We start from the raw sequence: 14,116 nt of genomic DNA, 5'->3' as shown, positions 1-14,116 counted from the left end.
CTTAAAGCTCAACCTTCAGAAAACGAAGATCATGGCATCCGGTCCCATCACTTCATGGGAAATAGATGGGGAAACAGGGGAAACAGTGTCAGACTTTATTTTGGGGGGCTCCGAAATCACTGCAGATGGTGATTGCAGCCGTGAAATTAAAAGACGCTTACTCCTTGGAAGGAAAGTTATGACCAACCTAGATAGCATATTCAAAAGCAAAGACATTACTTTGCCAACTAAGGTCTGTCTAGTCAAGGCTATGGTTTTTCCAGTAGTCATGTATGGATGTGAGAGTTGGACTGTGAAGAAGGCTGAGCACCAAAGAATTGATGCTTTTGAACTGTGGTGTTGCAGAAAACTCTTGAGAGTCCCTTGGACTGCAAGGAGATCCAACCAGTCCATGGGATCAGCCCTGGGATTTCTTTGGAAGGAATGATGCTAAAGCTGAAACTCCAGTACTTTGGCCACCTCATGCAAAGAGTTGACTCATTAGAAAAGACTTTGATGCTGGGAGGGATTGGGGGCAGGAGAAGAAGGGGACGACAGAGGATGAGATGGCTGAATGGCATCACTGACCTGATGGACGCGAGTCTGAGTGAACTTCGAGAGTTGGTGATGGACAGGGAGGCCTGGCGTGCTGCGGTTCATAGGGTCGCAGAAAGTCGGACACGACTGAGCAACTGAACTGAACTGAATATTATTTCCAATTCCTGGTATTTGTGAAATGAGAAAAGTTTTTCTGTAAAAAAGGAAAAAGGAAGCCATACAACCCTTACACTCCTCTCAGAACAGACATCCCCTGGACGGTGTCCTCAGTGGCCATGGGCCTCAGGACGCCCCAAGGGACTCACAGCATGGTGAGCACCCTCTGTGATGCGGGCGTAGACTCAGGCCTGGAGCGGAGGCCCTGAACACTGTGGCCTGTGCCCGCCCAGTGTCACTGGTGAGCCACGTCCCCCCCAAAATCGGGAGGCCATGGCAGTGGGCACACAGCGTGCACACTGGCCACTCCTTCCAGGACTTACCCCCCGACTCTCCACACCCCCATGCCCAGAGGGGAGACACGGGCCTAAAGGCACGTTGAGGAGGAGCTGAGGGGAACAGTACCATGCGTACTGCCCAGAGAAGGTGGCCTCAGGCCCTCCAGGACCATGAGATTAGGGGCTCAGAGAAGAAGGGCTGCAAATCAGAAGGGATTCAATCATTCGTCAGACTGAATGACTTCAGTGTCCTTGCCCAATCCCAAGCCCTCAGTTCAGTTCAGTCGCTCAGTCATGTCCGATTCTTTGCAATCCCAAGGACTGCAACACGCCAGGCTTCCCTGTCCATCACAAACTCCTGGAGCTTGCTCAAACTCATGTCCATCGAGTCAGTGATGCCATCCAACCATCTCATCCTCTGTTGTCCCCTTCTCCTGCCTTCAATCTTTCCCAGCATCAGGGTCTTTTCCAATGAGTCAGTCCTTCACATCAGGTGACCAAAGTATTGGAGTTTCAGCTTCAGCATCAGTCCTTCCAATGAACATTCAGGACTGATTTCCTTTAGGATTGACTGGTTTGATCTCTGTGCAGTCCAAGGGACTCTCAAGAGTTTTCTCCAACATCACAGTTCAAAAGCATCAATTCTTCAGCACTCAGCCCCACATATATAAGGATGTGTTTCCCCTCTTCCCATGACAGCACCCACTCTGGTGCCTCAAAGGTGGGCACACATGGAACCCTCACGGGCCCACCTGTGTGTGTGTGCCGGTGCTGCGCTAACCCTGACGTCCAGGTTTGTGAGGGCCATCCTGATCTAAGCTACAGGCTCCGTTCCAATCAGAACTGTCAACGAAGCTATTTCAGTATTCAGATTAACTTTTCACCTGCCTTCCCATACACCTAAATTCTTAATCAGCATAAAAAATTAACATCCGTGGACAAACGTCTGCAAAAATGACTCTTTCCTATCAACCTCCACTTAATCTACTTCTGAAACACCTCAGCTACTGTCTGCTAAGTGGGCACATTCCCCTCTCACCCGACACTGTGCCAAGCCCACACATGGATGTCCTGGCAATCCAGGTGGCTTCCAAAGCACCTAGCTCTTTACCCGGGTACGACTGGCACCAATGCCTGCCCTCAACTGGACGTTCAGGTGGAGCTGAGCTCCAGAAGCAAGGCGAGGACCTAAAGGTCCTTTGTTTGGCACCTAGGAAGTTCTCAGAGAGGTTCAGTGCAGTCAGGAGGGCCTCTGGCACCCGTGGATCTGTAGGTGCTGCCTGCGGGCCTTCACAGGGCCCAGCCCTGAAGACTGTGGGTACACTTCTACCCAGCAGAACGGCTGTGCGGGAAGAGCTTTATCCCCTTGGCAACCCCAGATCCTCATACCAGGTAGGTCCCAAGAAGGAGCACACTGCTTGGCTCAAAGGACCCCGGCCCAGCCACTGCCCAGGAAGCCCAGGAGGTGGGGATACTGCTTATGGAAGGACAACAGGCTCAGCTTTCCGGAGACCACAGCCCTGTGGAGTCTGCTCATCTCAGGCTTCACTGAAGGCTAAAAGTGAAGCACCAAGCAACAGCACGCAGCCTGTTGCCTCCCAAATTCCGAGACCATCTGGAGAACACGAACACACGGTGGTGGCAGCATAGGGGCTCAAAGATGAGCCCTTGCCCGGCTGGCACGACCTGCTTCGGCCTCTTACCAGCCTGAGTGGGGACCACTCCGCTGGGGTCTTGGCACCCGAGTTTGTAAAGCAAGTTCTGTAAAACACGTTTGTTACGAAGGATGAGTTAGCACATATAAGTATGTGTACGGTCCCTGGCCAAGGGTAAGAGATCAGTAAACACGGCTGGCACCACCAGCAGCATCATGACCCATCACTAACTGAAAGCCCAGGGATCAGTTTCACAGCAATCAGATCTCCAAGGTTGTCTGAAGGGGTCTCTGGTTTATGAAATAAAGGAAACTCATCAAATATTGCTGTAATTTAATGTTTATGACTCATAAACCTCCTGGTTTAATTAAAGTAACAAATAGGAAGAAAGAGACAGAATCCGATATCCCAGACTTCCCTAGTGGTACAGTGGATAGGAATCTGCCTGCCAATACAGGGACACAGGTTCAACCCCTGGTCCCGGAAGATTCCACATGCCATGGTGCAACTAAGTCCGTGCACCACAACCACTGAGCCTGTGCTCTAGAGCCGGGAGCTACACCTACTGAGCCCACGTGCCCTAACTACTGAAACCCAAGCTCCCTAGAGCCTGTGCTCCACAAAAGGGAAGCCACTGCAATGAGCTCACATACCAAACCAGACAGCAGCCCCAGCTCACCGCAGCTAGACAAAAGCCTGCACCACAATGAAGGCCCAGCACAGCCAAAAATTTAGAAATAAACAAATAATACTGAATATTAACATAAAGAAATTGGTTTCATCACTTTACACTAACAATGAAATACCAGAAATGAACAAGCAATCCCTTTAAAAATAGCATGAAACAAATAAAATACAATACTCAGGAATAAACCTGACCAAGGAGGTAGAAGACTTATATGCTGAGAACCATGAAACATTAATAAAGGAAATAGAAGGTAATTCAAGGAAATGGAAAGATATCCTATGTTCTTCAATTGGAAGAATATTGTTAAAATGGCCATGCTACCCAAACTAATATACTGACTTAATGTGACCCCTATCAATTTACCTATGACATTTTTCACAGAACTAATACAAATAATCCTAAATCTTATACGGAACCATTAAAGACCCTGAATTGCCAAAGCAATCCTTGAAAAAAAGAACACAGCAGGAGGCATAAACCTCCCAGCCTTCAGATAATACTACAAAGCTACAGTCATTGAAACAGCATGGTATTGGCACAGAAATAAACACATGGATCACAGGAAAAGAACACAGAGCCCAGACATAAATTCAAAGACCTATGGACACTTTTCCAGTAAGCGGCCTGAGGTGACCCCTAAAAATGGTGCGCTATTCACTTGACCCAGAAAACCCCACAAAATCACGCAAATCAAGAGATTCAAATCTTCGTGTTCACTTTAAGAACATTCGTGAAAACTGCCCAGGCCATAAAGGGTATGCATATCCGAAAAGCCACCACGTTTCTGAAGGATGTCACTTTAAAGAAGCAATGTGTGCCATTCCATCATTATAACGGTGGAGGTGGCAGGTGTGCACAGGCCAAACATTGGGGCTGGACGCAGGGTCAGTGGCCCAAAAAGAGTACTGAATTTTTACTACACATGCTCAAAAATGCAGAGAGTAATGCTGAGCTTAAGGGCTTAGATGTAGATTCTCTGGTCATTGAGCACATCCAAGTGAACAAAGCCCCCAAGATGCGGCGCAGGACTCACAGAGCGCATGGTCGGATCCACCCCTACACGAGCTCTCCCTGCCACACTGAGGTGATCCTTACTGGAAAAGAACAGTTCGTTCCTAAACCAGAAGAGGTTGCACAGAAGAAAAAGATATCCCAGAAGAAACTGAAGAAACAAAAACACATGGCCCGGAAAAAAATGCCGCAAAAAATAAACGCAAATAAAAGTAAAATAAAAAAATTATGGACAGTTAATCTTCAACACAGGAGGCAAGAACATACAATATGGGGGAAAAAAAGTATGTTCAGCAAGTGGTGCTGGAAAACCTGAGCAGCCACATGTAAATCAATGAAGTTAGAACACATCCCTCACACCATACACAAAAATAAACTCAAAATGACTTACAGATGTGTCTGACTCTTTGTGACCCCATGGACTGTCCATGGAATTCTCCAGGCCAGAACACTGGAGTGGGTAGCCTTTCCTTTCTCCAGGGGATCTTCCCAACCCAGGGACTGAACCCAGGTCTCCCGCATTGCAGGTGGATTCTTTACCAGCTGAGCCACAGGGAAGCCCAAGAATACTGGAATGGGTAGCCTATCCCTTCTCCAGCGGATCTTCCTGACCCAGGAATAGAACTGGGGTCTCCTGCACTGCAGGTGGATTCTTTACCAATTGGGCTATCAGGGAAGCCCAAATATAAGACAGGACACCATAAAACACCTTGAAGAAAACACAGGCAAAACATTCTCTGACATAAATGGTACCAATGTTTTCTTAGGTTAGTCTCCCAAAGAAATAAAAATAAAAGCAAAAATAAACAAATGGGACCTAATCAAACTTACAAGCTTTTGCAGAGCAAAGGAAACCAAAAGCAAAATGAAAAGACTAAAAAAAATAATGAAAAGACTGGGAGAAAATATTTGCAAATGATGTGACCAACAAGGCTTAATTTCCAAAATATATAAACAGCTCACAGAAGTAAATAATAAACAACCCAATCGAAAAATGGGCAGAAGACCTAAATAGACATTTCTCCAAAGAAGACATCCATGGGTAACAGGCCCATGGAAAGACGCTCATCATCATTAATCATGAGAGAAACGCCAATGAAAACCACAGTGAGGGGCCAACTCTCTCCAGTCAGAAGGGCCACGACTAAAAGGAAACGTTGGAGTGGGTCTGGCCGATAGGGAGCCCTCTTATACTGTTGGTGAGAATGTAAGTTAGTACAGCCTGTATGGAAAACAGTATGGAGGTTCCTCAAAAAATGAAACTAGAGTTTCCATGCGATCCAGCAATCCCACTCCTGGGCATACACCCAGACAAGACTGTAATTCAGAAAGGTACACGCGTCGTTAGGTTCAGAGCAGCACTGTTTACAAGACCTCGAAATAACCTAAACGTCCATCAACAGATGAATGGATACAGATGTGGTGTACACACACACACACAAACACACACGCAATGGAACATTATTCAGCCACATAAAAAATGAAATAATGCCATTTGCAACAACATGGACGGACTTAGCGATTATCACACCAAGTGAAGTAAGTCAGAAAGAGAAAGACAAATACCATATGATATCACTTATGTAGAATCTAAAACGTGACACAAACGAACACATCTATAGAAACGACTCAGACGTAAAGAACAGACTTTTGGTTGCTGAGGGGGAGATAGGGTGGAGGAGGGGAGGGTTGGGAGTTTGGAAATAGCAGATGCGAACTACCATATATAGAATGAATTAGCAACAAGGTCCTACTTGTATGGCACAGGAAACTATGTTCAATATCCTATGATAAACCATGATGGAAAAGAATATGAAGAAGTATATATACAACTGAGTCACTTTGTTGTACAGCAGAAGTTTACACAACACCAAATCAAAGTTTAAAAACCAAAAAAGGAAACGTGGCTGCCACAACAGTCACGGAGGCTGACACAGCAAGCAGAGAGCGGACAAGGACTGCAACGTCCCGTCCACCCCTTCCTCACAGCCAGGGAGGAGCAGGATGAAGATGAGCTCACCCAGCAAAGCACACCATTGACACAAACACAGCTCCATGCACCTTTTCAAAGCCCAAGTCAGCACCTCTGACCTAAAGACAAGAGAAGCCACACACCGTCTTGGACACATCTGGTGTTCCTTGAGCCCCTGACACAACATCGCTCGCCAGCCTGGGTCTTCCGGCCCTGGGGACCACTCTGGCCGAGGCAAATACGGCACCAGGTGAAGGGGATCCATTCTCGGCCCACTTTCTGTAAGGAGAATGCACCTGCATTCAGTCTGGCAAGTTCTCAGAATCAGAACGTAAAGTAAACTGGAAACCAGCACCCACTCTGCCCAGCAGCTCAGGACGATGGTGGGAAAAGGGACACCCCAGAGCAAGCCACTTATTTTAGAGTCAGGTTCAGTTTCAGCGTCACTTCCCTGAACAGGTGAAGCTGCAAACATTGACAGTCTCACTCTGGGAGTTTCTCAAATTCTTAAAGATCTCCCAGCTTTCACTCTGCTCTGCCGTGCACACAGCCACACGAATGGGCCCCTGGGTTTTCCAGACTCTCAGAGGCAGCTATGCCGACTCCTTTCTGTCTCACTCCCACCGGTGCGGGCAGCCAAGAGAGCGAGACACAGAAGTAACTTAGCGGCCTTGGTGCAGTGTCTGGGCCTTCTCTGAGCAAAAGAGCAGAAAAGAACTGAGTCTCGGCTGGCCATATTTCCTGATCAGGAAAGAAATCTCCTATATAAACCAAAGGGTGTGTATTGGCGGGTCGGGGGGGGGAACAGTTTAACATGGCACATGTGTTTATATGTTTTGCATTTTATATCAAAATGCTTAACTGCTAGCTGTATATATAAATGGAATACAAGACTGGAGGTTAAAAAAAAAGGGGGGGAGTGGGGAAAAAAATCTTGCTCACGATTCCCAGCGTTTGGAGATGAGCTTATAGCACGAGGTGCAGTCAGACAGGATGGGAAACACACGGAGAGAGGGGAGGCGGGGCACGCACCAGCCAGGTGTCCCCTGGACTGGAAGCAATGGAAGCACGACCACACACTGAGAGCCACGCCCACTCTCTCCAGGGCAAGTCAGGAGCCCGGGATCGGCGGTGTTTTCAGGCCCAAGTCAAGCGCATGAAGGTGGAAGAGCCCCTTCACGGGCGGCAGGAAGGTCATGGGTGTGCACTGCTCTCCTGCTCTCGACTAAGGCTCTTTAGACGGGCTTTCAGAACCTCGCTCTGGAGCTCCGAGGAATCAACCTGAAGTAGGCTTGTCACTGCTTATGCCATCTGTTCCATCTTCCATCCTTCAGTCAAAATCCTACACTGCATTTCACAGATGGAATCAGTTCCTAAGATCCCTTTCTTCTCTCAATTACAAAAATAAAATCAACTGAAACTTCGCTAAAAACAGGTTGTTAGAATCCACTCAAAAACCACACACAGAAATTAAACCATTAACAGCTACATCTGAAATCAAAGGCAGGGATCTGAGAACCCTCCAAAGTCAAAGATAATGATGAGTTCAGGTCTGTCAGGGTCAGTCATGAAATAATTTGCCATGTTAAGTACAAGAAAATGGGGCAAAAGGGTAGAGAGGGGTTCCAACCGGGCGGCAGGACACAGAGGCCACACGGCAAGGAGGGGCCTGGCAGCGACAGGAGTCAGGCTCCCGTTCCCACAGCCCACATTTAATTCCACACAGCTGTTCTGCTAAAGGTGACCTAAGCTACAGGTCATGCTTGTGACCCATATCTGAAAATACATATCTAATTTCAGAAAGTAAGAACAGAGTGAAGCCACTCTTTTGTGGTCCTAAGCGTACGAGAAGCAGCAGCGAAGGCCATCTTCAACAGGGAAGATGAGACAGCACCTACCTCAGGCGGCCGGCGCCTCACCAGCGGCAGCTCCCAACACCGAATCTTCTCTGGTCTTTTGACCTGAAGCAGAGTGACTCAGACGGGAGGCCAGAGGATACCTTCAGGTCAGCAGGCCCTCCCTGGAATGCTGGAATGAGCCACGGATGGGTGGCCTGCGGGGTGTATTTTGAGATGCCAGCCTTAGGGCCCCCAGTTTAAAGGAGTGCAGGCCAGCATTAGTGATGACAGAACCAAGAGGAAGGCCTGAGAGTATTTCAGACCAGCTCTGGGGTGTCCCGTCCTGGAAAAGCAACCACACTGAAGCGGGCACTGCTCTGCAGTAAGACGCTGAGCACCGACCGCCCACAGCCCGGCAGGGAAGGTGGCAAGAGGGGTGCCAAACAGAGCTCCAGACCCTGCAGGGGGACTGCTGACACAAGCACAGGGTGCTGGAGGCTACAGGCCAAAGTCTGCCTTCGGTTTTTAAAAACAACACTTAACGATAGCTGCCCAGACACCATGTCACGGAAAGCAATTCTGGTTTCTAATGCGCTTTATAAAATGAATTTGGTATTCATTTTAGAAGATGCCCACGTGACCTTGCCCTCTTCCTAGAGCACACACCAGACCTGCACCATCACCCCAAAAGAAACCACGCAAGGCGGTCATTGCAGTGGTCAAGCAGAAAAAGTACCAAGCTGGCACTGGAGAGGGCAGTTCAAGTGCACCTGTTGTGTCCTTGACACACGAGCAGATTTGCTCTCTGCAACTAACTTGTGCTAACGTACAAAATGGAGCTGACTATTCCAATGAGAAACCACATGGGAAGCACTCTGTAAATGCTAACGTCCTGCTGACTCATAAAGTAACTGAAAAAAAGCACTTCCAGGGAGGATTTCAGACAGGAACTGCACACAGGCAGCCATCTTGAAGGCCGTTCAGCAAAAAGACCAAACTCTCTACTTTCCAACCACATGTCACGTGCAGAGCCTCTCAGCTCAGCTCCAGGATGGCTCTGGCCCACCCATTCATCTATGGCACGTCGGCTGCCATTTGCACCAGGAGCTGGGTGGGCCAGGGCTGTAGGGAGATGGACCAGTGAGACACAGGTTCTGACCTCACGGAGCTCACAGCCCAGACAGACAGACTGATAATAAGAAAAGAAACAAATGACTAGACTTGTGATAAGGTAGCCTGTCTAGAGGACAAGCCTCACCTGAAGCTTTGATTCAAAGTCAAAACCACCTGAACAGGCGTGCTGGCCACACCGCACACAGCCCACCCCAGGGCAGCTGCCAGCTGCAACTCCCGAGTTTTAGGAGAGAACACTTTCTAACTCATTCCATGAGACCAGCAAGAAAAAACACTGTAAGAAAACTACAGACCAATATCCCTTTTGAACAGCGACACAAAAAAACCCCTAACAAACCGAATTTAGCAGTATAGTAAAAGGATTATACATCCCAATCATGTGGGGTTTGTTCCTGGGATGTAAGACTGGTTCAACATATGAAGGTAAGCAATGTAATACACCACATCAACTGGAGGAAATAAAAACATATGATTGTCTCAATTGATGCAGAAAAAGCATCTGATTAAGAAATAAGCATCTGATAAAATTTAACACCGTTTCATGATGCAAGCACTAGGAACAGAAGGAAACTACTCAACACAATTAAGAGTCATAGACTAATAAACCTCCATCAAACATCAGACTCAATGATAAAAGAATGAAAGCTTCTCTTCTGAGATCAGGAACAAAGCAAGGATGCTGACTTTCACCACCTCTATTCAACACAGACTGAAAATTCTAGCCAGAGCAATTAGGCAGGAGAAAGAAAGAAAAGACATCTAAATTGGAAAGGATGAAGTAAAATTATTTGTTTGCAGATGAAAGGATCTTGTTTGTGGAAAACCCTAAGGACTACAACACACACACACACAAAAATGTGTTTCGAAATGTGTTAGAATAGAGGACTTCCCTGGTGGTCCAGTGGCTAAGACTCCATGCCCCTAATGTAGGGAGCCGGGATTCGACCCCTTTTAGGGAGCTAGATCCTCCATCAGTTCACTCGTTCAGTTGTGTCTGACTGTGACCATGTGGACTGCAGCACGCCAGCCCTCCCTGTCCCTTACCAGCTCTCGGAGCTTGCTCACACTCATGTCCATCGAGTTGGTGATGCCATCCAACCATCTCATCCTCTGTTGTTCCCCTCTCCTCCTGCCTTCAATCTTTCCCAGCATCAGGGTCTTTTCCAATGAGTCAGTTATTCACATCAGGTGGCCAAAGTATTGTCCATGTGTCAGGAAGCAACAGTTAGAACTGGACATGAAACAAAAGACTGGTTCCAAATAGGAAAAGGGGTACGTCAAGGCTGTTTATTGTCACCCTGCTTATTTAACTTATATGCAGAGTACATCATGAGAAACGCTGGACTGGAAGGAACACAAGCTGGAATCAAGATTGCCGGGAGAAATATCAATAACCTCAGATATGCAGATGACACCACCCTTATGGCAGAAAGTGAAGAGGAACTAAAAAGCCTCTTGATGAAAGTGAAAGTGGAGAGTGAAAAAGTTGGCTTAAAGCTCAACATTCAGAAAACAAAGATCATGGCATCCAGTCCCATCACTTCATGGGAAATAGATGGGAAAACCGTGGAAACAGTGTCAGACTTTATTTTTGGGGGCTCCAAAATCACTGCAGATGGTGACTGCAGCCATGAAATTAAAAGACCCTTACTCCTTGGAAGAAAAGTTATGACCAACCTAGATAGCATGTTCAAAAGCAGAGACATTACTTTGTCGACTAAGGTCCGTCTCGTCAAGGCTATGGTTTTTCCAGTGGTCATGTATGGATGTGAGAGTTGGACTGTGAAGAAGGCTGAGCGCCAAAGAATTGATGCTTTTGAACTGTGCTGTTGGAGAAGACTCTTGAGAGTCCCTTGGACTGCAAGGAGATCCAACCAGTCCATTCTAAAGGAGATCAGCCCTGGGATTTCTTTGGAAGGAATGATGCTAAAGCTGAAACTCCAGTACTTGGCCACCTCATGCGAAGAGTTGACTCATTGGAAAAGACTCTGATGCTGGGAGGGATTGGGGACAGCAGGAGAAGGGGACAACAGAGGATGAGATGGCTAGATGGCATCATTGACTCGATGGACGTGAGTCTGAGTGAACTCCGGGAGTTGGTGATGGACAGGGAGGCCTGGCGTGCTGCGATTCATGGGGTCGCAAAGAGTTGGACCCAACTGAGCGACTGAACTGAACTGAAGAGTCATCTCTTCTGTTGTTGGAAGAGGGTGTTTGCTATGATCAGTGCATCCTCTTGGCAAAACTCTGTTAGCCTTGCCTTGCTTCATATTGTACTCCAAGGCCAAACTTGCCTGTTACTCCTGGTATCTCTTAACTTCCTGCTTTGGTGTGAGTTCTAGAAGGTCTTGTAGGTCATCATAGAACCATTCAACTTCAGCTTCTTCAGCATCAGTGGTTGGGGCATAGACTTGGATTACTGTGATATTGAATGATTTGTCTTGGAAACGAACAGAGATCATTCTGTCATTTTTGAGACTGCACCAATGTAATGCATTTCAGACTCTCTTGTTGACTATGAGCGCTACTCCATTTCTTCTAAGGGATTCTTGCCCACAGTAGTAGATATAATGGTCATCTGAATTTAATTCACCCATTCCGGTCCATTTTCACTGGAGAAGGAAATGGCAACCCACTCCAGTGTTCTTGCCTGGAGAATCCCAGGGATGGGGGAGCCTGGTGGGCTGCCGTCTATGGGGTCGCACAAAGTCAGACACGACTGAAGCGACTTAGCAGCAGCAGCAGCAGTCCATTTTAGTTCACTGATTCCTAAAATGTCAATGTTCACTCTTGCCATCTCCTGTTTGACCACTTCCAATTTACCTTGATTCATGGACCTAACATTCCAGGTTCCTATGCAATATTGCTCTTTACAGCATCAGACTTTACTTTCACCACCAGATACATCCACAACCGGGCACTGTTTCCACTTTGGCTCAGCCTCTTCATTTCTTCTGGAGCTATTTCTCCACTCTTTTCCAGAAGCATATTGGACACCTACCAACCTTGGGGAGGTCATCTTTCAGTGTCATCTTTTTCCCTTTTCATACTGTTCATGGGTTCTCAAGGCAAGAATGCTTAATGGTTTGTCATTCCCTTCTCCAGTGGACCACATTTTGTCAGAACTCTCCACCATGACCCATCTGTCTTGGGTGGCCCTACAGGGCATGGCTCATAGTTTCATTGAGTTAGACAAGGCTGTGATCCATGTGATGAGTCTGGTTAATCTGTGATTGTGGTTTTCATTCTATCTGCCCTCTGATGGATAAGGATAAGAGGCTTGTGGAAGCTTTCCGATGGGAGGGACTGGCTGTGGGGGAATCTGGGTCTTGTTGTGATGGGTGGGGCCAGGCTCAATAAATCTTTAATCCAATTTTCTGTTGATGGGCGGGGCTGTGTTCCTTTCCTGTTGTTTGGCCTGAGGCCAAACATGGTAGGGATCAAGAGGACTTATGCCAGCACTGTTGTATTCAGTGCCCCGACCCCATGGCAGGCCACTGTTGACCCACGCCTCTGCCGGAGACTCCTGGACGCTCACAGGCAAGTCTGGGTCAGTCTCTTGTGGGTCACTGCTCCTTTCTCCTGGGTCCTGGTGTGCACAAGGTTTTGTCCGTGCCCTCCAAGAGTCTGTTTCCCCAGTCATGTGGAAGTTCTGAAATCAAATCCCACTGGCCTCCAAAGTCAAATTCCCTGTGGGTACTCAGTCCGTTTGCCCGATCCATAGGTTGGGGAATCTGTTGTGTGTCCTAGAACTTTCGCAACAGTGCAAGAACTTCTTTCATATAATTGTTCTCCAGTCATCTGCTCAGTGGCTCTATGGTGCGGCTAATGGCCACCTCCTCTAAAAGGATTTATGTCACATGCAGTGCCTCCCAGGTCTGCTGCAGCCAGAGCCCCTGTCCCCGCGACAGGCCACTGCTGACCCATGCCTCTGCAGGAGACACTCAGAGGCAGGTCTGGCTCAGTCTCTGTGGGGTCTCTGGGTCCTGGTGTGCACACGGTTTTTTGTTTGAGACCTCCAAATGTCTCTGGCAAGTATGGGGTTTGATTCTAAACATGATTTCACTCCTCCTACCATCTTGTTGGGGCTTCTCCTTTGCCCTTGGATGAGAAATACCTTTTTTGGTGGAATCCAACATTCTCCTGTTGATGGGTGTTCAGCAGCAAGTTGTAAGTTTGAGTTTTCGCAGGAGAAGAGGCATGCACGTCCTTCTACTGCGTCATCTTCCTACACGTTGCAACTAAAAAGTCCCACTTGCTGAAGGAGGAAACAGACAGAACAGGCTCCATCTTGAAAGCAGGACTCCAGCTCTGGAGGGACTGTGGACTTTGAGCTATATGCCCAATATCTATGGAAATGACATACCAACTGGAAAACCAGACCCCCCTCCCCAATGGAAGAGCCCCAGGGCTTGTACCTAGACTCTCTGTCTCCTAAAAGAATACCGTAATTATCTGTGTAACCAAATAGAATAATAAATTCTAGTATGCTTATTGGGGTATGACCACAGGCCTATTGATAATTGGCCACTGTTAACTACCTAGGCTTAAGGCATACGAATCACAGGTTTAAGGCATACGACTCACAGGTTAACTTTAATTGTATCTTTCTTTTCCTTTGTTCAGACTAGTTTCAGAGAATTCGGGGAAGTGGCTTTGAGCATGTACACTTAGGGTATATAAGGTTTTCACAAAAACTGGTCGGGGTCCTTGGCTAAGAGGAGACTCTGCCTTGGGCCCTCCGGTGTAATAAACTGCATTCCACTATCTGCATTGTCCTTCTGAGTGAGTTTGTTTCCCAGAACACGTGGCTACAACTTTGCCACAACTAAAGATCCCGCATGCCA

General features: G+C 47.4%; 1 protein-coding gene across 6 annotated transcripts in view; it reads right to left on the bottom strand.

The window, feature by feature from the left end:
• DHRS7B (dehydrogenase/reductase 7B) overlaps positions 1–14,116 on the bottom strand; it is a 43,551-nt gene that overhangs the window by 12,708 nt on the left and 16,727 nt on the right. Inside the window, exons 1-2 of one of the 6 annotated variants that reach the window (XM_052658079.1) lie at positions 8,196–8,459; positions 6,417–6,576 (exon numbers count right to left, since the gene is read on the bottom strand). The exons of 1 other annotated variant lie outside the window; for it this stretch is intronic. In XM_052658079.1, the coding sequence (XP_052514039.1) occupies positions 6,417–6,562 (146 nt within the window). In that variant the 5' untranslated portion in view covers positions 6,563–6,576; positions 8,196–8,459. Of the gene's footprint in view, positions 1–567; positions 701–6,416; positions 6,577–8,195; positions 8,460–14,116 lie in introns of those variants that run through there. 4 more of the 6 variants (XM_052658081.1, XM_052658080.1, XM_052658083.1 and 1 more) reach the window with 4 other exon arrangements.

Source organism: Budorcas taxicolor, chromosome 19, assembly GCF_023091745.1.
Source record: "Budorcas taxicolor isolate Tak-1 chromosome 19, Takin1.1, whole genome shotgun sequence".
In the NCBI taxonomy this organism is placed as follows: Eukaryota; Metazoa; Chordata; class Mammalia; order Artiodactyla; family Bovidae; genus Budorcas; species Budorcas taxicolor.
Note: the sequence above shows the minus strand (reverse complement) of the source record. Positions and strands in the feature narration are given on the sequence as shown.